We start from the raw sequence: 25,712 nt of genomic DNA, 5'->3' as shown, positions 1-25,712 counted from the left end.
CACTAACATAAGAATGTTATACCTATCAATTCATTTAGTCTTCCCAATAATGTTTTCATTTTACAGATGAGAGAATTGAGACACACAGAGAGAATTCACTTACCCAAGTTCACATATCTAGTTAATGGTGCAGCCAAGAGGAGATTATTCAAGGAGTGTATTTAGAAAGGACTAAACTTTTGTGAGCAGCAATATTAATAGTTGGGAAGGGGTGGGAGAACCTGGAAAGGAGACTTGGATGAATAGTCACAGAGTTAGGCGGAGAGCCAGAAGACTGTCAAACTTGGATTAGTTTAATAAGGTAAGTACTGCAGGTGCCTGGCACTACCGCAGGAAGTCAGGTAGAGTGCCAAAGTAGTCACAGAGAGTAAAGCTCTGAGTCTAGCTGTGAACAAAACTTAACTTAGGTTTGATTCAGTGCTTCCAAGAAAGGAAGTGAAACCTCTTAAGGAATCTAAAAATAAAATATGGAAAATAGTTATTGCTCTTTGGTTGCTTCCTACAGCTAAAGTAAAAATAAATATTCTTCTGTTAAGTAATTCAGTAATGGGTGGGTATGGAAAGATGGAGAAATAGGGGAGATGGCAGGGAAGACAACTGTGCTGAGTAAACAAGACCGAAGCACCTGACCTGACAGCAGGAAGTTGTGGGAGATTCCCTGCTCTACCCGTGCCTGCAGCTCCACAGTTCCTCACTGTGTCTACTTGACTCTGATGAAAGTGGGAGGGAGTGGGTGTCCATGAGGCTCTTCAGCTGCACCTAGAACCTTCCCCACAGCTGACTTCTTCCTGGTGTTGTCCTGACCTGCTCTGGATAGGCTGTTTGCTGTTGGTCACAAGGCTGGCAATTCAAGATGCCTTTTTTGTTCTGAGCTGGGTCATGCTCAGACAGGCAAGACAGCTGCAAAAGGGCTCAAGTTTTGAGATGGATAAAACAGGCAGAATGCTAACTGCAGGAAGAGAAGAGAAAATTCGAGTCTTTTTTTTTCACTCATTCACTTATTCAATCATGTAATTGGTTCATTCATTATTTCTACAAATATTTATTAAACATTTACAATATCCTCGGTGCTATGATAGTACCTGAGTAGAAAAAAAGGGGATTAAGTCGGGAATGATTATTGCCCTCATGTCACTTAAAATCTAATTGGGAAGATAAACAAAAGTAGTAAACAGGAAATAAAAGATTATAAAACTGTCACATGTATAAGGAAACAAATATGTGGCAAAGAAGTTCAAGGGGTGGGTAAGGACTATGAACAAAGACTGCACTGGAGACTCCCCATGCTCACCCAACCCAGTGCCCTTTGCTATGAAGGCACAAAAAAAGGATAGTACTTCCCCTTTTCCTCACAGGTTGATGGAGTTTTGAGACTAGTTCTGTCCAGATACTGGGATTTGAAGTAGTGTGCTTCCATAATGAGGGTGAGGAGTGTGGCAACCAGTGACTGACAGCATAGAAATTGATAATGAAGGCTAGATAGATGAAAATTCCCCTTAGGTGGTGGTTGGTAAAGCCACTTTCTGTATGAAATTGGAAGGAAGATTATGTAGGTAAAGAAAATGTGATTTTAGGGGGAAAACAATGTCTCTAGTGTGTGCTCCTACAAGTGTGTGTTATCTATGGACTAGGTTTTGACAAGATTTTATAAGCTCAAAAAGAATTAAAAGATTTGTAAACATATATGAAAAAGAGATATTTAAGAAATTGGGGCCTTGCAAAATTGGAGGTCTAGACATTGGAATCTTAGACTCCAAACACTTAGAAATTGATAAAGCTTTGAAAGACAAAGTCCATTAAAATAAACCTGTGGAAAGATCAAATAAACAGTGTGGCTTCTACATTTATTGGTAATGCTTCTCTGTAGATTGAAACTGTTAGAACAGATAACATTAAGGTATTGAATTGGATAAATATTCAGGCAAAGACCCAATTAGGATGTAGCTTTTCCACAGAAAATCATGGACTCATGTAGACTCAGGGAATCTGTAAAGGCAAAAGATACAGAGAATGGGTCAAAACCAATCTCAGAAGCAAATTTCAAAGGACAGTGGCAAGTATACTTAACCAAATTCAAAGGGATAAGAAACCTTACTGAATTTCAGTTGAGATTTAAACCAAAGAAATCATAAGCCCAAGTGTACCTATGGTCTTTGAACATTACACAAAAAGGACCTGGACCAAAAAAAAAAAATGCTCAGACCCCAATAAGGACATGTACATGCAGCCAAGGAACACAACAGAAGGAGACACTCCAGGAATTAGAAGACTTATAATCAAGAAACATTTTGGACCTCAAGTGTAGGGATCTTTGCAGCTTTTGCTGAGGGGCCATTTCAGAATTGCAGCACGTTAGTGCCTGCCACCACCTTCCATTTTCTCCTTTCAGAAAGGGATATTTCCCATGGTTACACTGGCCCTGACCCTCCACTATGCATTTTCTTTAGGGAATGGATTAATCTATCATTATTAGTTCATAGCTCTGTCAACCAAAAGGACCACAAGAAGACCTGAAGTACAGACTACCACACATAGTGAACTTCCTACAATGACCAGTTTGGATTTTAGTCTTTATGGAAGGAAGTTAGAGGGTTCTGTGTGTGTGTGTTGGGGGGCGGGGTGTTGAAAAACGAAACAGAAGATAGACACTGCAATAGACACTAGTGATGGCTCCATTCTTTCTGGCCAATGGGCAAGTTATGTGTCCTTGCTCCCATGCATAGACTGTGCTGAAGTATTAATGACTGCCAGGATAACTACTAGCACTCTTCCTACTGTGACAATCATGGAGAATGTGACACTTAATTTTGGTTTTCAACTTGACTGGACTGAGTAATGTCTAGAAAATTGGTAAAACATACTTCCAGGTGTGTCTGAGAGTATATTTCCATAGAAGACTGGCAGGTGTGTGGGAAGACCTGCCTGAACATGGAGGCACCATCTGCTAGGCTAGGGTCCCAGAGGAACCAAAAAGTGGAAGGAGGTAAGCTAACATGCTCAACCCTTCTTCAACTGGTATGTTTTTGCTGCTGTTATTATTACCTGTGGACATCTGATTCCAGAGTCTTCAAACTTTGCACAAGGACTTGCAACAGAGTTCTCAAGGTGCTTTTAGGCCTTTGGCCTCTGACTAGGGCTGCATCATTGATCTTTCTTGTTCTGAGGCTTCCAGCTCCATGGAGGGAGGAGCTTCAAGTTTCCCTGGCTTTCCAGCTTGCAGATTCCCATTATGGGGCTATTCAGCCTCTGATCATATAAGTCAATATAATAAAACCCCATACATACTAATAGAATGTATCATCATGCATTATATCACTTCTATTCTTCCAGCGATCTCTGACTAATACAGAGAATGAGAGAGGCATTGGGTTGAAATGGATGTACTAAATATTCAAAGTAGCATAGAGAATAGGTGCACTGGAACATGACTTGGAAGTGAGAAACTAAATTAATTGTATTAAGCCACCAAGATCAACGGTGGTTATTGCAGTATAGCATAGCCTAACCCATCTAATAGAGAAAATTTCTTTGAGATATTTAAACTAACACTTAATTGATAAAGAGGAACTAACAGAGAATATCCCAGGAAGAGGATGATTTATATGAAAAAATCTTGAGTCAAGAAAGAGCTCATTGTGTTGGTATTGATGTCCTAGAAGTAGAAAGTAGAACAGTGGTTGTCAGAGGCATAAGTAGCTAGGGGGCATGGGGGAACGGAGAGGTGTTGGTCAAAAGATATAATTATGGGGTCCCGGGGGCTAGGGGAAGATGATAGGTGGGGAAGGGAAGAGAAATGGGAATGACTACTAACTGTCATGGAGTTTCTTTTTTATGTGGTGAAAATGTTCTAAAATTGATTATGGAGATGGTTGCATGTGGTGATGGGTTAGTATGTTCAGTTTTGTGAATATACTAAAATTATTGGATTATACACTTTAACTGGTTGAATTGTATGATACATGAATTATGTCTCAATAGGCTATTTAAAAAAAAACTTAAGATAATAACGTGTCCCAGACTTTCAAATCCCTTGCTTAACATGAACAATATTCATATTCTCAACATGCAGGAAGAGGGCTAGGGATGTAGCTCAGCCAACATAGCATTTGCCTAGGAAACATGAAGCCCTGTTTGATTCCAAGCACCACAAGAAAAAAAAAACATACAGAAAGATATTCTTCTCTGAGTAGGAATGTCATAGCAGTCATATTCCAAGCAGGGAGGATACCACAGTTGTGAGTTCTCATGAGAGCTACAGAGAATAAGGATTGGGAACCAGCTCCCTGGAAGATAAATGTAAGATCTTACAGAATCACAGAGTGCTACGTATTTCCTTTCAATGGTTTCTTTTAATTTTTTTTTCTGAGAAATTGTGGTTTCTGACACCCATTTCTGACATTGCAAATGATAGTGTTGAAAAAGAATGTCCCACAAAGAAAATGAAACAAACCCCATAAACATTGGTTTTCCGGTGTGAATCTCCCACTCACTTCTCAAAAGCTAAAGAAAAGTGGCATCAGAATAAGATTTTTTTAAAGGTTCTTTTAAACATTATTATTTTAAACATTATGTAGTCTACTCTCAAAGAATTCTTGAATCCTCTCAATACCACTAGTATGTTAGTCTGTTTTCACTAAGTGTTGAGATTCTCAGCAGCGTCCTCTTAGCACACAAATTAGACATGAAGGACTGGGAAATTTTTAATAGACCCATAACTGGAATTACCCACTGATCTGGAGATGTCAGAGGTGGGTAGCAGTATCCAAGAGTCAATGTCAGTGCTGAGAGAAAATTCAGGCCTGACTTGCAGAACCTGGACTCTCAACAGTTGAAGAAACCTGTAATGAGTATAAAATGGTGACCAGCATCTGAGACAGATGTTACTCCAGAGACACAGAAATAGCAAACCCAGGAGGTGTTGTTTAGATACATAAGATGACGGGACAGTATGTCAGGATGTAATTCATTCTGTGAAGAATTTCTGTAGCAGAATTACAAATGATATATTTTGGTCTGTGAAGCCCCTGAACCTGACCTTCTGCTTGCAGCTCTGTCTTCATGACCTGTCCTCTTGCCTCTCCACCCTCTATGCTCACACCATGCTGACCTTTCAGACCAAGCTCTTTGTCATAAATATTAGATGTCATCTCCTCACAGAGCTTTTCCTTATGACACGCTAACATTTCATATCCTTTTCATTCCCTGAATACTTTAGAACTCTCTCTGCCTTAGTGCTACACGCTCAAGGAGAACAGGACACCTGTTGATAAAGAGGAACTAACTAATTCATTTGGCTAACAAATGGGTTAATTTAGTTGAGGGACGGGGCTAACAGATAGAAGTTTTTGTAGCTAAACATACATGAAACCGAAGCCTTGACTAAAAAATAGCAGAAGTTTGTCACCTTAATTCAAATCTTAATAAATGAAGAAATGAAGACAGGTGGTAGGGGTGAAGTGGAGGGAGGGATGGTGCTGAATGACTTGAGCCTTGCAGGAGAATAAACTACAGTTCTCTGCACAGAAGTTGTGGATTTGTTTCTATTGGAGTATGGGAAGCGTGGAGGAGAGAGAAAACATCTTAGAGGAGTGAGATGGGTGAAGAAGTGTCTACCAGTAAGAGGAGAGTTACCCAAGGCACAAGGGAAGGAAGGAAGGAAGGGTTTTTGAAGATGGATGATCGCAGAGATAAGTCATAGCAAAAGTGATTCTCCTCAAACATGCAAACTTGCTCCAAGTTTACACGATGCCTGGTCTAATCTCAGAGAATAGGGCCCCAACTATCAGGATCTGGAGTTAGCCTCTAAATACACAGAAAAAATAGGTATTTATCACATCACTATGGAAGTTCTGATGTAGGTACTATGCTGGGCACTGGTCGGGGTAGTGAGAAGAAGTAATAAGATGGCAAGTGGAAGTAAGAAAAGAATCCTATGTTTCTTGCCCCTTCTATAGCAAATCACTTCGTTCTATAGGATACTTATTTTTTCCTAATAGAATTAAGCAAACTTAATGGATGGATGCCAATAGCAACTAGTTCATAGAAAACTGTCCAAATGAACTTTGGATCTGAATACCCTCCTTGTAGTTAGGTATACAACTTAGAGAGACACCAATTCTCTAAAGCAGTAGAGAGTCATCAAGTAATCCTCCATCTGAAACTGAGCATTCATTTGTATTTTTGTTATTGTGTAGTTTTTTTCCTACTCCCAAAGGTGCAGTTTAAGCATTAATCCCTCACATTGAGCATTCAATTAATGACAGACCCTATATGTTAAAGCATTTTTAGATATGGTACTCAATTACTCATCTCAACAATCTTAAGTGGACACTATTATACTTCTATGACAGATGAGGATGTGTCACTACACACGACTAAACAGGTTAGGGTCACTCCAAGTGAATTTTGGCAGAATAAATAAAGTCAAGGACACATAAAGTAACTTTTCTTTGGATTTAGTGACTGCTCCTCAGCCACAGCTCCCACAAGGGAGGCAAGGGAGGCAAGAAAGAGAAAGAACATGCCTTGAACCCAGGTTTTATTGGGAAGAAGCCATTCAAATGAGGCAAGGGGTTAGGTGTCAGGGGGTTGAGTCTAGCTTCTTGCTGTCAGCACATTGTCTGACATTTTGGAAGATCACGTCCATCTCATGTACTGTGTGATGATCAAAGGCAGAACAAATGAAGGGGACACATTATGTGCACAGCCCAGACAGAGCAGCATTATCAGTCCAGTCTACTTTGTGCGCTCAAAATGCTCACAGCTCACACACACAGCCCATAGGTGGCTCACCACAAGGATGCTGAGTCTTAGAGAAGCTAACTTGTTGAACACATAAAGTGACACACAGTCCCAATGCACCTAACTTCAGGCCCATGTTCTTTCAAGTGTAACTCACCTCACTTTGAAACCAAAGTAAGGCTCAGTGTCACGGAAGTGGTTACAGTTTGTGTCAGAGCAATGCTGTCTTGAGAAAACTGAAGGCAGAGGAAACAACGTATTAGATGTAGCTGCAGTTTGATTTTTTTTGTTGTTGTTGTTCAACTAATGATCTTTGAACAACCATTTATCCTCTCTGTGCTGATCAACTTGGTGGTCACAGAGTAACAATTGGACACTCCCCCAGAAACTGACAGTGTTATGGCATATCTGAAAAAAATTCATACTTATTGCATTGATGAGTAAATGAATTCAATATATTCAGTCTAATGCCATGTGGGAGATTAGGAGAGAAGAGTTCATATGAAGGAAGCTAGAGGTTCTATTCAGGAGGGGGACAGAATACCATGGAAGCACTAGAACTTGACTTTGTTCTGGGCTGTGGTGTGATTTAGTTTATGAAAGAAAAAAACTTGTCTTCAGACGTTTCCTGAAAATGATCACTACTGTTGGAATTGAAAGTTGGCTTAGAAACTAGGATGACTACAATATAGAGGAAATTCTGGGGGTTTTCTCCCCCTTTTTTGCTCAGGGACTGCTTTGATCAGAAAGGGCAATGAAAGTGCCCTTGTTTGCTGTATGACTGAAGGACACAAAGATAATGACAAATTGAACAGGGCTGTGCTTCTGACATAGTTCCTGAGTTGGAGGAGAAAGCTAACAGGTGCTTCTGCCTTTGGAAAGGGTTGGGTACTGGGGAGATCAGAGTTAACAGCGGTAGTATATAACTTTGTCAGCCAGAGCTGGTTTTGTTGAAGTGAGAAAGTGAAACCTCAAAAGACCTAAGAAGCCCTCTTCCCTTTTTGAAAGCTGCTTCTCAGCAGAATTTGGAAAGCCCCAGACCCAGTTCACCCAATTCATCTGACAAACAGGGCAGCGAAGTGACAGAAACTTCTGGGCCTGTCCACGGCTCCCTGTTAGGAGAAGCCATGGAAAAGTTTAAGACACTGCTGGACCTGCATCTCAGGCACAGTAGCGCGCTGGGTTATGGCCTGGTGACACTGTTGACGGCAAGCGGGGAGCGCATCTTCTCCACTGTGGTGTTCCAGTGCCCCTGCAGCGCCACCTGGAACCTGCCCTACGGCTTGGTCTTCCTGTTGGTGCCAGCGCTTGTGCTCTTCCTCCTGGGCTATATGCTGAGCGCTCGCACGTGGCGCCTACTGACCGGCTGCTGCGCGCCAGGCGCCCGTGTGAGGTGCAGCTCCGGGCTGCGGGGCGCGCTTGTGTTCACGCAGATCGCCGTGGCCGCAGCGCTCGCACCCCTCACCTGGGTGGCCGTGGCGCTGCTTGGGGGCTCATTCTATGAATGCGCAGCCAGCGGGAGCAAGGTCTTGGGGCCGTACCTGTGCAGAAACCGCACAGGCTGCACCGACCAGCTACCGCTGGTTCCCTGCAGCAAGGACCAGAAGTCTGACCTCCAAGACATCCTGAAGGAACTCAAGGCTCAGTCGCAGGTCAGGCGCTGGCGCTGGACGCGGGTTGGGAGGAGCAGGACGGCGACCTCGTGAAGGAGAATTCAGTGACTTTTCTCCAGACAGGGGTCACCCAAAGAGAAGCTGGAATAGCGCCAGTTTCTAATGTACCCATAGGCAAATATTCAATAAAACCAACGAAAAGGAGAAAAAGTACTCATATAGTACTGGGCGCTGTGGTGAAAGGTGGAGGGTGACAGTAGGCATGCCCCGGCTGCGCTGGGTCCTTTACCTCCTAATTATTCTCACAACTTTGCAGGAGTATTATTATCTCCTCTGTAGAGTGAAAACTGAGAATCTATGTTAAGTTGTCTGGGCAGGAGAAAGCAGCAGAATTATCACAATTAAATGGGTCTGTACAATAAAATGGGTCTGCCTGACCTAAAGCCACCAGCCACGCTGCCTCTGGGCTTATAAAGCTCAGAGGTTCTGTAGAGTGTTCATTTGTAGGAAATCCACATTTTGAATTCTAGAGGGAGTGACAGACATATGGGCTCCTTCTGGGTCCCTGACATGACTTGGCCTGTGTCTGACTTTCCTAGTAAGCAATTGTACTGAGGAGTTGGGGAAGTTTCTGCCATTCCTTAATCTTAAGGGGTTAAGACTTAAAAGACTGTTGGCTTGTTCACCATGCTAGCTGGTGAGTAATTTAAATTTTATCTGAGGATTTGTTAAGTTTGTTTTTGTTTCTGAAGAGTGACTAAAAATTGCTACTTGTTGTGTTTTTTTTAAGGTGCTGGGCTGGATCATCATAGCAGTTGTTATTATCGCCGTTGTGATATTCACATCTGTCTGCCGATGCCTGTCTCCAGTTAGTTTTCTGCAGCTGAAATTTTGGAAAATTTATTTGGAGAATGAGCAGGAGATCTTTAAAAGTCAAGCCAAGGAGCATGCCACTGATTTGGCAAAAGAAAATGTTAAATGTTTCTTTGAGCACTCACATCCAAAAGAATACAACACCCCAAGTATTAAAGACTGGCAGCAAATTTCAACACTGTATACTTTCAATCCAAAGGACCAGTACTACAGCATGTTGCACAAATATGTTAACAGAAAGGAGGAGAGTGACAGTATCAAATCTTCTGAAGGAGATGTAATGCTTCCTGTTCTTGGCTTTGTAGATTCTCCTGGTATAAATAGCTCTACTGGGTTGTGACCTTATAAATGAATAGATAAAAAGTTCTTTTGAAATATTGAATTATTTGCTTCATTTAAAAAACCATTGGTATTATTTATGGCTATTTTCTCCCCTTTAAAATTGTAGGATTTTAGATCTGAATTGAAATATTAATCTCTTTATTATATGAATTACTAAACAAACAACTGAGGAAAAATGATTCACCCAAAATGATGAATAGAGACTACATTAGAAGTCTTATATCCCTATTCTAGGGTTCTTTTCAAATAAAACACTTTGGTCTTTTAAAAGCAATAGTTATTGCTTTCAGTAGTGAGAAAAATGAAACAGTTCAGCTTCAGATCTTTCTGTTAAGTTATCTGATGTTAGTTGAAAATTCACTTCCTTGCCAATAGCAGCTTATTAGGAACCTAAAAATTATGGCATTCTAATCTGCTTGTACCATTGTGGAGAACAGTGACCTGGGTCATGGTTTTTGACTGTCTCAGAGCTGTGGCTGTGCTTTGCTCTGGGAACTTTCTGTGAAAAGGTGCAGGACAAGATTGCTCAGTTGCTATGATGATGCCTTGCCTGAGGAAGTTCTGTGCAAAGGCATGGAATTATATCAGTCTTGACTTTGAGCTCAGACACCAGCTGACAGGGATAGAGAATTCTGAGCATAACAAGATAATTATAATTGCTTTTAAGCCCTGTGAACTTCAAGTCTGCCTGCTTTGCAGAAACTTTCCTACAGAAAACCTTTTGATGATAAAACCTATATAATAAACGTGCTGCACTAGGTCTGGGTCACTGTTCCTCCATCAGAGGTCAGTGTCCCACCTGGTCCCAGCTTTCTCTTTGTAAATGTTTGTGTGTCTTTCTTAATCCTCTGTTGCTCCTCACAGGTTTCTAGAGTTCAGCTGTGCAGGTTGCAGCATACTGTGATGTAAGTCCAGCATACTCGACTTCTAGTCAACCCTATTGTGGTCTTTCAAATACAACAGCATTTTATGGCTCTAATATGGTTACTATATAAAAATTAACCATGAAAAGGAAAATTTTCAAAAAACATAAAGTTGGAAAAGTAATTTAGGATAACTGCAGGCAATAACTATTGCTTTTAGTTTGTAAGATCCAAGGAAACATTTTCAAGCTATTATGATAAGTTTAAAATATGTACAACAGTAGAGAGGATAGTATTATAAACCCCCTACCCAGTCATACAGCAGCTTCAGCAGAGTAGGAAAGGCAAATAAAATCCATGCCATACAAATAATTACTGGAAAAAAATGCAAATTGTGATTTGATTTAGAGTAGGGAAGGAAGAGGTTGGAGAAATTCGTGAGAAACTGAAATCTGTAGAGTAGGGAGCAAAGCAGTTCAGGCAGAAGAAAAAGGATGTGCAAAGACGCTGAGGTGTGACAGATCTTAGTTGGAAGCTTAAAGGTGAATGGAAAAATAAGGAAGGGAAAAATAGGACAGAGCCTTGGAATCATACTAAGGTTTGGGTTTTCATTTTCTCTACATGTTAAGGAGATTTTTTTTTTTTTTTTTTTTTTGAGGAGAAAGGTATGGCAGGGAAAAGAGGAAGAGCTAGGGTGGAAGTGGAGAGACTAACAGGAGGTCACTGCAGTGGAAATAGGCAGGAGCAAATGTGAATTGGATGGGCAGTAATCAAAATGGCAAATAATGGATTTTGTACATGGTCATGACAGGATTTATTGATTGGAAAGGATGTAAGAATTTAGTGAGAGCGATGACATCTGTGATTTTTATTGTAAACTCTCTTACTTGATAATGCCAGCACTTTTCAGGGAAGCTTGTCTTCCATTAGCTTGTCATTCCTGCCCATTCCTCAAATTTATGACTGATTTCTACATTTTAGGAAATGGAATATGAAGACTTTAAACTGTAAGGCAATTGACTACTGGTTATATTTAGCTCTTCCTCTCTTGGCAGACCCCTGTACTGGGTTCTATTTTGCCTTTTTTTTTTTTTTTGCACAGGGCCCTTAAAAGGAACTAGTCAGAAGGGCTGAATATCCTGTGGTTGGGAGTCATGTTTAAAAAGAAAGTTGGCAGTGACGCTGCATGATCAGTTTTTTTCCACTTCCTAAAAAAATAATATATTTTGAAAAGTCACATCGTGCCTATTTTCATTTTGCTTCTTTTATTTTATTTTCCATTTATTTATTTTTTTTCTCTTATTGGGGATTAAATCCAGAGCCATTTTACTTTTGAGCGACATCCCTAGTCCTTGTATTCTTTGAGACAGGATCTTGCATAGTTGCTGAGTGTTTCACTAAATTGCTGAGGATGCTGAACTTGTGATCCTCCTGCCTCAACCTCCCAAGCACTTGGGATTACAGGTATGTGCCTCTGTGCCTAGTTCCAATTTGTGTGTGTGTGTATGTGTGTGTGTGTGTGTGTGTGTGTATTCTTTCCTTTCACAACATTTTTTTTTCCAGGTGTAGCCTGTATACTTACATCTTCAGTAGTATCATATTGTATTTATTTTGTTGGTATACGTTTCACTTTTCTTGCAGGTTTTAAAAATTATTGTGAAAATATATGTAAGATAAAAATATATTCATATAAAAATTATAATAATGGAAATTGTGTAAGATAGAAAGTAAAAGTACCTCATTTGCAAATTGCAATATTCACTTCCCTGTGGTAGTTACTTATTTTGTCTGCAAAAAAAGACTGCACTAAAAATGTTATTCTGTAACTTTTCACATAAAATATATTCCATGTCAGTATATAACAATTTATGTTATTAAAAATTTCTGTATAGTATTCTACAGATTAGTAGGCTATAATCCTTTTTTTTGTCAACACACACGAATCATAAAATGTATAAAGATAAGCCCCAAATTGTCAAATATGGTCACTCCTGGAGTCTTAAGATTTGTATGGGGACTTTTTTTTGAACCTCAGGCACTTTCGATCTTTGGATTGTTCTTTTCTTGTTGTTTTTTGGTTAATGAATAATAATTATCAACTGCATAATTGGAAAAGATTAAAAAGAGTCCTTACCATAAGGGCTTGCAGTCAACAAAGCAGTTTTGCATTTCTGACCTCATTTTGTTTTCATGAGTTTAATGGGATACCCACAAACAGATCACCCGCATTTAGGTGTGAGGAATCAAAAGTTAAGAGAGGTTGCATTACTAGTTCCAGATCATGTAGTCAACAAATGCAAAACCAAACTAGGGAGCTGATCCTGTCTAAATCTTGTGGTGTAATATGGTACATTATTGTTTTAATTACTAGATCATATTTCTCCCTTCTTTGCACAAGTGCCTTTGTAAGCAGAAGAGGTACAGATATTCTCAGCAAACCCTAATACTTTGCATTTCATTTTGTGAAACTTGGCAACTGTTGATAGCTAAGACTGCTTTCAATAAAGATAGAGGGACCAAGATACAATGGGATTATTTCATGATGGGAACCTGGTCACTGCTGGTTGGCTTGACACACCAATCCTCTGAGCCTGGCCTCAAATAGGCCACACCATGGGCTCAAGAAGTGTTTCTCTATTTGGTGTATATTTATTTGCTGGCCTACCAAAGAATTCTTCAGAATCATTCCCAGCTGTATGCTGACCTGAAGCCTTATTCTTGGGAGAGATTCAGACACAGCATCTGCTGTTAATATTTGCTGAAAAATAAACATATAAGAGATGATTTCACATTGTTCTGGGTACTGGCATGATATACAGTCTATGGGGAATAAGGTTAAGCATGGTCTCTTTGCTCCATCCAATGCTCTCTGAACTGACTTAAGATGAAATTCCCAAGGGAGACATCCTCAAGCAGAATTAACCACATACCCAAATGTCTCTGACTTGAAAATGTCTTGGAACCCCTAACTTTGACAATACCCACATTTTATCTCCCAGGTGGCCTATGATAAACAACTCTCCCTAAGATTAAAGGTGGAGAAATACTCCCTGAGTCAGCCCTGGTAGCAGCAACCACTGCCTATTTTGTCACTACAAACTCCCACATTCTGCTTTTATTGTCCATTGTGTGCCAAACCCTTACCTGCCCTGAAAACTAAGCCTCTATTTGACCTAATTGTATCTCTTCCTTTTCATCACCTACCTATAGAATATCTCTTTTGAATTGCAGTGTGAAGACTATGGAATTGGTAATATTATATTTTTATTCAATGAAAGATCTGAATCAAAAAAGTATACATGCTGTCAAAATTCTTTGCCACACACTGTTAGAACACTAAGAAGTTCCCCAGTAAAATAAAAAAATAGTCTCTAAGATCAGGCAAATTATGGCAATTTAAAAAATGGTGAGATATCAAAACTAGAATGGTATATGAAAATTATGTAAAAATTTAAAAACACATACAATGCAATCACTACCTATGGGAAAGAAATAATACGTATCCAGCACCCCCCAAATACCTGCCCCACATGTCTGTATAATTCTGGCTCTTTTCACCCAGAAGTGGGAGATGATCATTTCTTTACTTTTATTTACAGTTTTAGAACTTGTATGTTACCAAACTAACATGAGGATGAATTTATTGCTTATTAGGCAGACTACTAATGTTTAGTTTTGCATTTTTTTGAACTTTATGAGAATGGAATCATCCTCTAAGAATTATTTTGTGATGTTCATCCATATTATGTCTAGAACAACGTTTTTTGATTTGCCTCATACTATTTCATTATGTGAATACATCACAATTCGTTTATCCATTGAATTACTGATAGACATTAAGCTATTCCATTTCTGGCTCTTATAAGCAATGCCAGAGTGAACATTTATGGATCTGTATTCTATGTACATGTGTTTTTTTTTTCAGGGTTTGTTTCAAGGAATATATGAGAGCATAAGGGTATGTACATATTTCAGTTTGTCAGGTTATGTCCAATGTTTGCCTTAATGGTTTATTAATTTATATTACTATGAGAGTTTCCACTAATTTTTCCAGTTTTTTTTAACCTCTACAATACTTGGTATTCTTAATTGTTCATTTCTGTCATTCTGATGAATATCTAATAATACTCTCTTTGTAATTTTATTTGGCATTTCCCTAATGATTAAAGGCTTTGGGTATCTTTGCATATATTTACTACTCATTTTTATATTCTTTTTAATGAAATGCCTATTCAAGCCTCTGGTTTACTTTTAGATTTGAGTTTTATGTCTTTTTCCTATGTATTCATCAGATTTCATCATTATTTTATTAACTAAACCAATGAGTATTTATTGAGTGCCTACTGTGTTCTGTGCATGTCCTTGGTATTTGGGATACATCAGTGGCCACAGCTCTGTCCTTGTGGACCTTACATTCTAGATGAAGAGAGAGGTAGTAAATAAGTAAACAATTGAAGATATAAAGTGAGTAGAGGAAAGGGACCAAATTGTGGGAAGCGGGGAGGGACGGGGAAAGTGCTGGGAATTGATAGTGGTCAAATTATATTGTTGTATTTTGTGCATGAATGAATATGTAACAACAAATCCCATTAATACGTACAACTATAATGCACCAATAAAAATGCAGGAAAAAAGAATAAAGAAAGAGAGAAGAAAAATACTGTGGGAAAAAAAAGAAAAAGGAGAGCACTCAAAAACATTAGGAATGCTGGTGGTAGGACAGCTATTGCCCTCATTGAAAAGTGAGTTAGGAGACAAAGGTAGGCCACAAGGCCAGAGAGGTAAGGAGGTAGGGAGATCACGTAAGGCCTTTGCACTACTGTCAGGACTTTGCTTTTTAGTCTGAATGAAATGAATAACCACCTCACAAATTTCCTACAATGCCTGCTATCTGATGATTAAAGCTCTGGGATAATGAACAGGAGATAAGATCATACAGATAAACAAGTGATTTGGTCCTTTTAAAGCATGGTGGTCATAGAACTGGAGCAGGAGATGATGTCTTCAACCTAGTGGAATGTTACTATGGAATTTACATAAGATGGGAAGTGTAATATTTGTATTTTGTGCATCAGTTTTCTTATAATACATCTTTAGTACATTTTTCATAGTGTGTTTTGCTAAGAGATTATAACATAAGAAAACTGGTTTGACAAAATTATTGACAATGGTGAAAAGTGAACTTGTGCATTTAGTGGACACAGTTTGCTTTTAAAACTCTGCAACTCACTTTTCAGGGATTCTCCTTGAGTAGTTTTAGGTTCTATTAAACTAATGCATCCATATTCACTATCTACCCCTTAATACATTCATTTTTAGTATTCAAGAGACATACAAATATATATTGAGAATAGCTACTATATGTGATTGTTTTATAGTCCCATGATTAAAAGCTCAGTCACTAGAGCATAAACCACTGCATTCTTGGCTTACCCTCTCCTACAGATGAAACTTTAAACATCTCTCCAAAGTCTCAGTGTCAGCACTGAATGAGATACTGCCTAGAAAATGCTCAATATGTAGGAAATAAATAAGACGTAATCTTTTCTCTCAAGGAACGGATAGTCCATGTTAGCCATTTTCTGCTGCTATAACAAAATATCTGAGATTGAATAATTTATAAATAATAGAGGTTTGTTTGGCACATAGTTCCAGATACTGGAAAGTCCAAGAACATGAACCTGACATTGTTGAGGGCTTTTGTCCCATGTCATAACATGAATGAAGAGTGAACAAGCAAGCACGAGATAGAGATAGAGGAAATTTGTCCTCACTCATCCTTTCTGTCAGTAATCCTTTCCCAGGATAACAACACTAGTCTATGCATGAGGGCTTTGCCTAGTCGACTACCTCTTAAAATTCCCACCTCTTAATACCATTAAAATGGCCATGAAATTTAATCACAAGTTTTGGGTGGGATGTTCAAATCATAGAAGTAGCAAATAAGTAAATAATCATAATAAGAATAAAAATAAAATGTACTGGAATGAAAACATAAGCAAAATATTTTGAGGAAAGAGAGAATAAATTCTGCTTGGGAATATTCACAGAAATTTTTTAAAGAGGAAATATTTTAGCTAAGAGTTGCATAAGTTAGATACCAGTCATCTAAATGAAAAGTCAAGGGTACTGAAATTGTGGCCTCATCAACTCTCTGACTGCCCAGAGAAGCTCCTTTCATCATGTTTCTACTGAACAGGGTTTTTCTAGAATGTGCTAAGTAGCATCAGTACTAAAAGTCCCCCTGCCCTGCATCTTCAAGGGGCCACTTCAGGATTTACCACCATGGCTTGTCCCTCAGGAGTAAACTTCTCTTGAATTCATTCTGTCTTATGGGATGGTGGTGATGATATTTTTTAATGTAAGTTTCATTCAGTTAACTGAAGGATATTTTTTCTTGAACAGTGGCAGCTTAAAAATCTATTTCATTCAAATTAATGTTGCTATGTAAAAAATAACTCTCAGAACTCTTTTAACCATATCCACAGTGTTCTGGTTATTTTTTCTCATGTATTAAACAGTACCTGCTATAATGAGACCAATATCCACACATAGTTTTGGTTGGAACTCATTGTGGATCAAAAATGAACCAACCCCTCCCCATATACACACCCTTAGGTGGTCCCTTATTTGTCTCCTTGTCTTAGCATTACTTTTTTCCTCTAGTGATGTTTGATGCTGTAGCTGGATGCCCTGTGTCACCGTGAGTTGCTGATATACACTTCAACTTCACAGACTTGTCTCATCAGAACTTGGGTTATTATAGTGATCTTCTACCTGATTTACCTGACTGAAGTCTCTCCCTGTTCTAAACTCTGCTTTTGGCAATTGCAGGATCAGTCTTCTTAAAACACAGGTTATCTCACTCTGACTGAGACACTTATTATTCATCCCATCGATACTAGACTCCAAGCTCCACACATTGCAGAAGGAGACTACTTCTCAGTTTCTGAAACTACAGACTGAATTTATTGCTTGTTAGGCCAAAGAGAGTTGGGCTGCTCATGCAAAGTTTCCTTGACAAGAGAAATCTGCTGACTTTACATAGAGTTCTGGGAAATAAGATTTCAGGAAATTTGTGAACTCCTAGAAATAGAGATTGTGAATTGGCAGTTTTAAGCATGAAAGTGCAATTACTGGAGAGCAGCTAATGCTATTAGCCAAATTTTCAAAATTGGGAGGCTGTCACTGATTGGCTGGTGTTCTGAAGTGTGAGACCAACATTGACTGATCCGCTTTGACATTGTAGTCATTGAAGCAAAGATGTTTGTTGCTGGTCAATTGGGAGAGGTTTCAATTTTGTTCGATTGCTTTCTCGTTTAAAGTTTGAGTGTGTGTAACTTTCTAAGGCTCAATTTCTTCCTGAACTTGGAGGCTTGGGAAGTTTTATTTTTACATAATTAGGGAAAATGCATCTAATTTTGTCCCCCAATGTATGTCCAAATGGTTTCTTCACTTAAAAATCAGATCTAAATCCCTTTGCCTATCATTTGAGGACTTTAAAATCTACCTTCCCCCACCCCATTCCACCCTACCTATCTTTCTTAATTTTTCAGTGTTCTTAAATATACCATCTCTGATTTAATCAGGTCTTCTGACCATTCTATCATTTCTACCATACCCATTTCCAGGCCCACTCACACTTCTCCACTCAAATCATTCTCTAATCTCTCATTAACCCATTTGTTAAGTCTGAAATTTGATTTTACTACAAGCTACTAGTCTGTCACTTTATCATGGAAACTTCCAGACGAGATGAAATTTCTGGGTCAGGGACCAAACTTGTATTAATCACAGCAGAGCAGAGCAAATAGCATGAGCATCACATTTGCACTGGTTCCCATGTCTCTAAATTCTATGGGGACATGGGAGGCCAAGATGGGTTCTTGAACACAGAGTAGGTTACTGGAGAGAACACCACCCACCACCATTTTATAGCAAGCAGAAATTAAACCTGTTCCTTCCCAAGAAGGTCTTACTTCACCTTTCAATGTCACTTGCCACAAACATAACCCTGAGAAATGATATGGATAAAAAAGTAGCCAGAGCCTTGAATTCTTGGCATACTAGCAGATTTGTGAGAAACCTATGAAGAACTGTCTTCCAACACACAGTAGTTTTCATCTTTCAAGCCCTATTTCAAAACATACTTCCTCCTCAGTGTGTTCTACAACTACATCAATCCACCGAAATTTTTTTCTCTGCACTCAAAGCACTTAATCATATGCATCTTTTAAAAAACTATTTATTTTTTAGTTGTAGTTGGACACAATACCGTTCTTTCACCTTTTTTTTTTTTTAATGTGGTGCTGAGGATCAAACCCTGGATCTCGCATGTTCAAGGTGATCTCTGTACCGCTGAGCCACAACCCCAGCCCTGCATCTTTATAACATAGTAAAACTTTGTTTTCTCTTCCCAGCATGAGTTTATGCCTTTTGAAGACTTTTAAAGATTGTATTGTGACTCTCATAAAATAGCAACAAAATTGATAAGACAAGTTAGAAAAATTAATTTACAAAATTAAAAAATTTGTAAATTTTATTAAGAAAAAATTTAAAGTACCATAGATACTTCTTGAAATTTTAAGTCACAAAGTACATAACCACATATAATAAATCAGTAACCAGATGTTGCATTTTTAAAAAGCATTATCAATTTGAGACTGGAAGACCATATGTTTATATGCCAGGTGATTTCTTGTCCTTGTTGCTCTTTTGCATATGACACTCTTACAGGCAGATTATACCATAAGAAAAACTATTATGTAAATATGCTAAATATCTTTCTTACTTGTAATAAAGAAACAAAAACTTAAGTGAAAAAAAAATCACTTTTTATACAGTGCCCACAAACTTAGGGGTTATTGATGTTCCATAGAACACAGTTCAAGAATCCGTTCATTAGATAATCAGAGGCAGATGGCCACCAACTGTTTGATTCATTGTATCACATTCTTAAGTCACACAGTTTGATACGAAAATAACAACTTGAATAAGCTTGAATCTGAGACATGGTACAAATATGGGACAACCTATTCCGATGGCAAAGCAGGTACCTGAATACATAAGGGAGTCATTAAACCCTCGTTATTTCATGGAGACGAGATCATCATATGTCTAGGCATCTTTAAAGATATTTAAAAGCACTTAGAGGGAAGGGCATAAAAATCAAAACCAGATGTTTTTCCTCTTAAAAATAAAAACAATCCTAACCCTTTTCTGAGCTTCCAGCTCTGCTCAAGATTTCTTGATGAGACAACTGCTTCTACTCAATTCATATGCAATCAAAAGGACTAACTTTAATGAGTTCATTTTTTAAAGAAAACTTTTAAATATGTTTGCCACTGTTCATGCCAACAGAATTCCACAATGTTTCCAGGCTCATGAACACATTTATCCCAGCTAGAAGCTGCCTAATTCTCCTTGCAGATTATGATGAAGCATTTTCTCTAAAATAGTAGTTTTATTTTCCTAAAATTTAAGCCTTTATTCTGGATCTTCTATATTGCCACTCCAATTTGAGGTCTAACAATTTACTCTTATTATAAATAATGCTTGGTAAATATGATTATTGGCAGCAAAAGTCAATAAAAAGATATAACTTCTGGTTAAAACTGTTTATGTGAAAGTACATTTAGCCACAATAAAAATAAAAGGCTCTTTTTCAGTGGCATAAGGCAACCGGAGAAAAGGAGAGGGGGAAAGAGCAGCATAGTTTTGGGACACTGGTGAGCAGATGGTGAATGATGATTAGGCTAATAGACCTGAGAAATCTGAAACCCAAACAAGAAGGGGGAAAAGGTAAGAAGCAACAAGATTTGTACCATGGAATCTGCAAAAGGCCCAGCTCAGGAATCAGCAGCACCAGTAACCTCTGGAAATGAGGCTAGTGATATAGTTAAAAGGGTGGATGGAGAACTTGTTTAGGAATTGCCTCTCAGTTCTTTGTTCCCATTCAACTCAGGTGAGAACTGCACCTCCACGCCCTAGCACAAGATGGAAATTTTAATCTCTAGATATAAATTTTTAAAAAAAAAAAGATTTCTAAATGAAGGGCACTACATTAAAAAAAATGGAAGCTAAGTTAAAAACATATACTGAATTTTTACCTCCCAGCCTTCTTCCCAAATCTGGCTTCTAGAACGCTCGCCTTGGTCCTCTGTTCTCCAGGAAGTAGTCCAGAGAGCCATTTCTAGTAAATATGACTGCCCAGAAGAGACTTCAATAAACTGGCACAATTTGAGATTCACACTTAACATTCTCCAACTTTTCCTTAATCTATAAACCAAAATTCATATTTTATTCAGTGTAAGTGGATAGCCCAGGAGCTACAGAAGTTTGAGAAAAATATGAAAGACAGAGGCCAAAGAAAATAGAAAAAAAAAAAAAAGAGTTACGGGAAACAGAAGCTCTACACTTTTTAAAAAAATTTTTTAAACCTACTTTTTATGACTTTTGAGACATAAGAGTAGACATTATATATAAGAAATAAGAATAGAATGCTATTAAAAACATTTAGAGGATAAAAAAATTCTTGTAAATTAACAAGATGCTGGCAGAAGTTAAAAATACAATAGAAGGCTTGGAAGATAAACTTGGGGAAAACTTGTAGGAGGTAGTGTTAAGAAACAGAGTTGAAAAAAAAACCAAGAATAAAAAAAGGCAATTAGAGAACTACTCGAGGAGTTTTAATATCCTATCAATAAGATTCCAGGAGAAGCAGAGAAATGGAGAGAATTGGATAAGAAACTTTTGAAGAATTAATTCCACATGTTAAGGAAGGTATGTATGATTTCTAGACTGGAGTTCCAGTAGGTGATCAGCAAAATGGAAGCATACAGACCCATACTGTATCACGGTGCAATTTCAGAACACTGAGACCACAGAGAAAATCCTACAGCTTACCACATAGAAGATCAGACCAAGGACAAAGAATCAAGCGGTACTGAACTTCTGAAAAATAACTAGAAGCTGGATAATCATATCTGCACAACCTTTATCTCCTCTTCACTCTTTATCAGGAGGTTTCTGGTTCATGCACTCTTCCAGAAAAATGAGTAGACCAAGAAATAAAAGTAGTAGGATCAAGGAACCAAGGGACTCCATGCAAGATAGAGGAGAAATAAAACCCTAAGATAATGGTGAAATGAAAACACCCTACAGAAATGATGGCAAAACCAGCCCCTCCATAATAAGTTAGCCCCAGATGACAAAAGTTAGAGAAGAAAAAATTTAAAATGTTAACAAGACTATGAGTCCCTATGGTTTTACTGGAAAACCACTGAGACCTCTTTCATATAGTGTCTGATGGTTTTAAAGCTCGTTCCCAAAGTCTTTGAAATTCTTTCCTTCAAGAGAGAAAGATTAATGCCTCCCTTGAGTGCGTGCCAGACACTAACTTAAAATGAGGGGAGAGAAGTAACAGTGATGATGTGGTTGCTCAAAACCTACTCTAGTAGAGGAATGCATGTCAGGAATGCCTATGAATGTGACTGAGGTACAGGATGTGTGGGAGAAAGCTTTCTCTTCCTTATGCAGAAGGTAAAAAGAAGTTTAAAAGTTATGCACTAAACAGTGAAAAAAAAGAGGGCCATGTGAGCACACTGTATCTAGAAATGCAACAAATACCAGAAGAGGTAGAAATAGTGGAGTTCGGGCAGGGGACGAGTGGTAGGCAGATGATTTACATTCTTATCTTACTGTTTTAAAAGTATTTGCATAAATCCATTTTTAAAAAAAAGTAAACTGAAAAAAAAGGAGAAGCAACATTGTCACTAAAATCATCACTGAAAAGTATGGACAGAATCTGGAAATGTTGATGGTGTTTCTAATCAGTGTTTCACATATCCTTTGTAATGCCCAATTCTCTTCAAGAGGCACTGTGAATATGGTCAGTGCATCTACTATCTACATGAATGTGGTTGGTAATCTACTGTCTACATGATATTAATAATCTGTACTTAAATTCTTTCTTTTCTGTGTTTCCTAATCTTAGGACCACAGTCATAATAATGTGCTGTTTGACAAGAATCATTTTGTATTCTGATATAAAACGCAATTTCCTAATAACCACTTTAATCAACTCTGGTTTGTTTTCTCTATTGATTCAAAGCATGAAAAAATATTCTTGTTATTAAATAGATCTCTTTCACTGTACCTTTGTTTCTGGTTGCAATGTCACTCAAAAAAATATTTAAAGCAGGAGCTATTTTGATTTAATAAATATTTACTAAGTATTCATTACATGAACACAGTTTAAAGGGACAGGAAAGACCTGTAACCAATAATTATCATGCATTGGAATTTAGGCAAAGATTAATGTTGTACATGTCAGAGAAATAGAGTACTAATTTGCCTGGGAGCTACATCAGATAGGGCATAGGTTTTGGAGAACATAACCACTACAAATGTATCTGCAAGATGAATTGTTTATCAGATGTAAAAATGGGGAAGAGAATTGAAGGAAGAGGAAACAGTATGTGAGAAGGCACAGAGGCAAGAATAGCATTGTATATTCAGGAAACAAACTAGTTCAGTATTGTCCTGCCCTTGGATGCAATGTCATAAGAGATTACATTTGTCATCAGAAAGGATTTATACTTCCCTGTAGACAATGGAGGAGTGATTAAAAAAATGGATATGGATAGACCATCTTGGTGAAGGATTTTTTAAAATTATTGTATGACTGTTATGTAAACAGAGAAAAATAGAATAGTATAATGGATCATGTAAACATAAATTTAACAAGTGTTAAATGTTTAATCATTATCATTTCAAAGAAATATTTATTAAGGGAAGTTTCAAGAACAAAGTAGAAAAAAATAATAAAATGCAGCCCTGTGTACATACACACAACAGCTTCAATAATTACCAACTCTTACCAATCTTATCTACATTCCCACTGTTTCCTTTGTTATCAGATTATTTTGAGGCCTATTCTCATGTCATCATTTTATCTGTAATTATAAAATATATCTCAAAAGAGAAATAACTTCAAAATAACTCACAATACCATCATCAACATCATCACATCTAAAAATGGTTTCTTAACATCATAAAATATTCTGTCAGCATTTACTTCATACTTGCTTCCTAGAGGCATTATCTGTTTGAATTAGATTCAAATAATTGAAATTACATTTATTGCAAACTTGGAATGCCCCTTAAGAATTTTTCTGTGTTTAATCATTCCTTTACTATGCATATTTTATCATTATTTTTGTTGTTGTTGTTGTTATTATTATTATTATTATTATTATTTTGGTACTGGTCATTGAACTTAGGTTCAACCACCAAGCCACATCCTCCGACCTATTTTGCATTTTAGGATCTCACTATTTTGTAATAGCAAAAATGTGTTGCTTCCACACTTTTGCTATTACAATCAATTCTGCTATGAGTTGCTTAGTGCCTCGTCTTTGCCAGAGGCTGGCTTTGAATTTGCAATCCTCCTGCCTAAGCTTCTGGAGCTGCCAGGATTACCCGGAGAGCACTATAACTTCTGGCTGATTCATTTAAAATTGTAATTTTCGTCAAACACCTGTAACATGAATTATGCCATATTAACCATTTTAAGTGTACATTTCTGTAATATTAAGTTCATTTGCATTGTTATGCAATCATCATCAACATCCATCTCAAGAGCTCTTTTCAACTTGCAAAACTGAAACTGTACTCATTAAACAGTAACTCCTCATTTCTTACTTCCTCTTAACCCCTGTTACCCACCCAACCAGTCTGCTTTCTGTCTCTATGAGACTACTTCTCAATACTGTATGTAAGTGGAATCATATAATATTTGCCTTTTTGTGACTGCATTATTTTATGTAGCATTAATATCCTCAGAATTCATTTATGTTATAGCATATGTTAGAATTTCCTTCTTTTTTTAAGATTGAATGATACTTCAATATTTGTGAGACTTTTTAATCTATCCATTAAGTTGCTTCCACATTTTTGCTATTACAATGAATTCTGCTATGAGCACAGGTGTACACATATGTCTTTGAGACTCTGCTTTCAATTCTGAGAAGCATGTAATCAGAAGTGAAATTGCTGGATCATATGGTAATTCTATTTTAAAATGTTTGAGGAGTCACTATAATGTTTGACATAGTAACTGCAACATTTTACATTCCCACCAACAGTTCACAAGAGTTCGACTTCTTCACATCCTGACTTACACTATGTATTTTGTTTTTGGACAGTGGCCATCCTAATGGGTGTGAGGCAGTATCTCACTTGGTTGACTTTTGTTTATACAAATAAGAATCTTTTCCTGTGCTTATTGGCCATTTGTATATCTTCTTTGGAAAAATGTCTATTTGAGTTCATTTCATTTTATTCATGTATATTTTTAAATGCTGAGTGGTCTTTAGTTTCTTATATACATTGTGCATATTGACCCTTTACTATATATATGATTTGCAAATATTTACTCCCATTCTGTGAATAAAACAAAAATACATAAAGACTCCATATTGACTCTATTGTTTGTGCACTTTGATACATAGAAGTTTAAAAAAATTATTGGTGCATATAATTAAACATATTAGAAGGATTCATTGTTACATATTACACAGTTGTACAAGGAATTTTAAACTTTAATGTGATTCAATTCATCAATTTTTCTTTTATAATATGTGCTTTGAGTGTCATCTGTGGGATATTTTTAATTTTTTAAAAATAAGAGCATTATAATCATACATAGCATTTGGGTTCATTTTGACAAAACGATATATACAAGAAATTTTATTTCAATCTCCATTGCCCCACCCCTTTTCTTTCCCTCCTCCCTCCTCCCTCCTCCCTATTCTACCACCTCTACTAAACTTCATTTCACTCCTTTATTTATTTACCTTTGATTGGTACTTTTTACATACACATAAAGGTGAAATTCACTTTGGTACATATTTATATGTAGTGACACGATTATATTAAATTAATTCCATATTTCTTCCTCTTTTCCTTCCTTTCTCTCCTCTCTTGTTCTGTCTTCTACTTCACTGATCTTCCCCCAATTTTTATGATATCCGAGCCCCCCCCCAACCCCCGGCTTCTTTCTCTTATTTTGCTCTAGCTTCCACATAATAGAGAAAACATTCAACTCTTGATTTCCTGAGTCTGGTTTATTTCATTTAGCATAATTTTCTCCATTTCCATCCATTTACCAGCAGATGCCATTATTTCATTCCTCATTCTTCAGGACTAAATAAAACTCCATTGTACAAATATGTGTGTGGGTGTGTGTGTCTGTATTCGCCACATTTTCTTGATTCAT

General features: G+C 37.5%; 1 protein-coding gene and 1 long non-coding RNA gene across 2 annotated transcripts in view; both read left to right on the top strand.

The window, feature by feature from the left end:
- The first annotated feature begins 7,696 nt into the window (after positions 1 to 7,696).
- Calhm6 (calcium homeostasis modulator family member 6) lies at positions 7,697 to 10,393 on the top strand. Its single transcript, XM_005340855.4, has 2 exons — positions 7,697 to 8,393; positions 9,145 to 10,393. The coding sequence occupies exons 1-2, from the start codon at positions 7,869 to 7,871 to the stop codon at positions 9,565 to 9,567; spliced, it is 948 nt and encodes a 315-aa protein (XP_005340912.2). The 5' UTR covers positions 7,697 to 7,868; the 3' UTR covers positions 9,568 to 10,393.
- A 1,196-nt stretch (positions 10,394 to 11,589) lies between these two features.
- The window catches only part of LOC144366080 (uncharacterized), a 31,439-nt gene continuing 17,316 nt past the window's right edge, over positions 11,590 to 25,712 (top strand). Inside the window, exon 1 of the long non-coding RNA XR_013424931.1 lies at positions 11,590 to 11,896. This is a non-coding gene — a long non-coding RNA (uncharacterized LOC144366080). The remainder of the gene's footprint in view (positions 11,897 to 25,712) is intronic.

This window comes from Ictidomys tridecemlineatus, chromosome 8 (genome assembly GCF_052094955.1).
Source record: "Ictidomys tridecemlineatus isolate mIctTri1 chromosome 8, mIctTri1.hap1, whole genome shotgun sequence".
NCBI lineage: Eukaryota > Metazoa > Chordata > Mammalia > Rodentia > Sciuridae > Ictidomys > Ictidomys tridecemlineatus.
This window is presented reverse-complemented; position numbering and strand designations above follow the sequence as displayed.

What these genes read in the sequence shown, in the direction of transcription:
- Calhm6 (XM_005340855.4), top strand. Translation starts at nt 7,869, where the DNA reads ATGGAAAAGTTTAAGACACTGCTGGACCTGCATCTCAGGCACAGTAGC. An exon ending in AACTCAAGGCTCAGTCGCAG is followed by an intron (nt 8,394 to 9,144) that starts GTCAGGCGCTGG and finishes GTTTTTTTTAAG; the next exon opens with GTGCTGGGCTGGATCATCAT.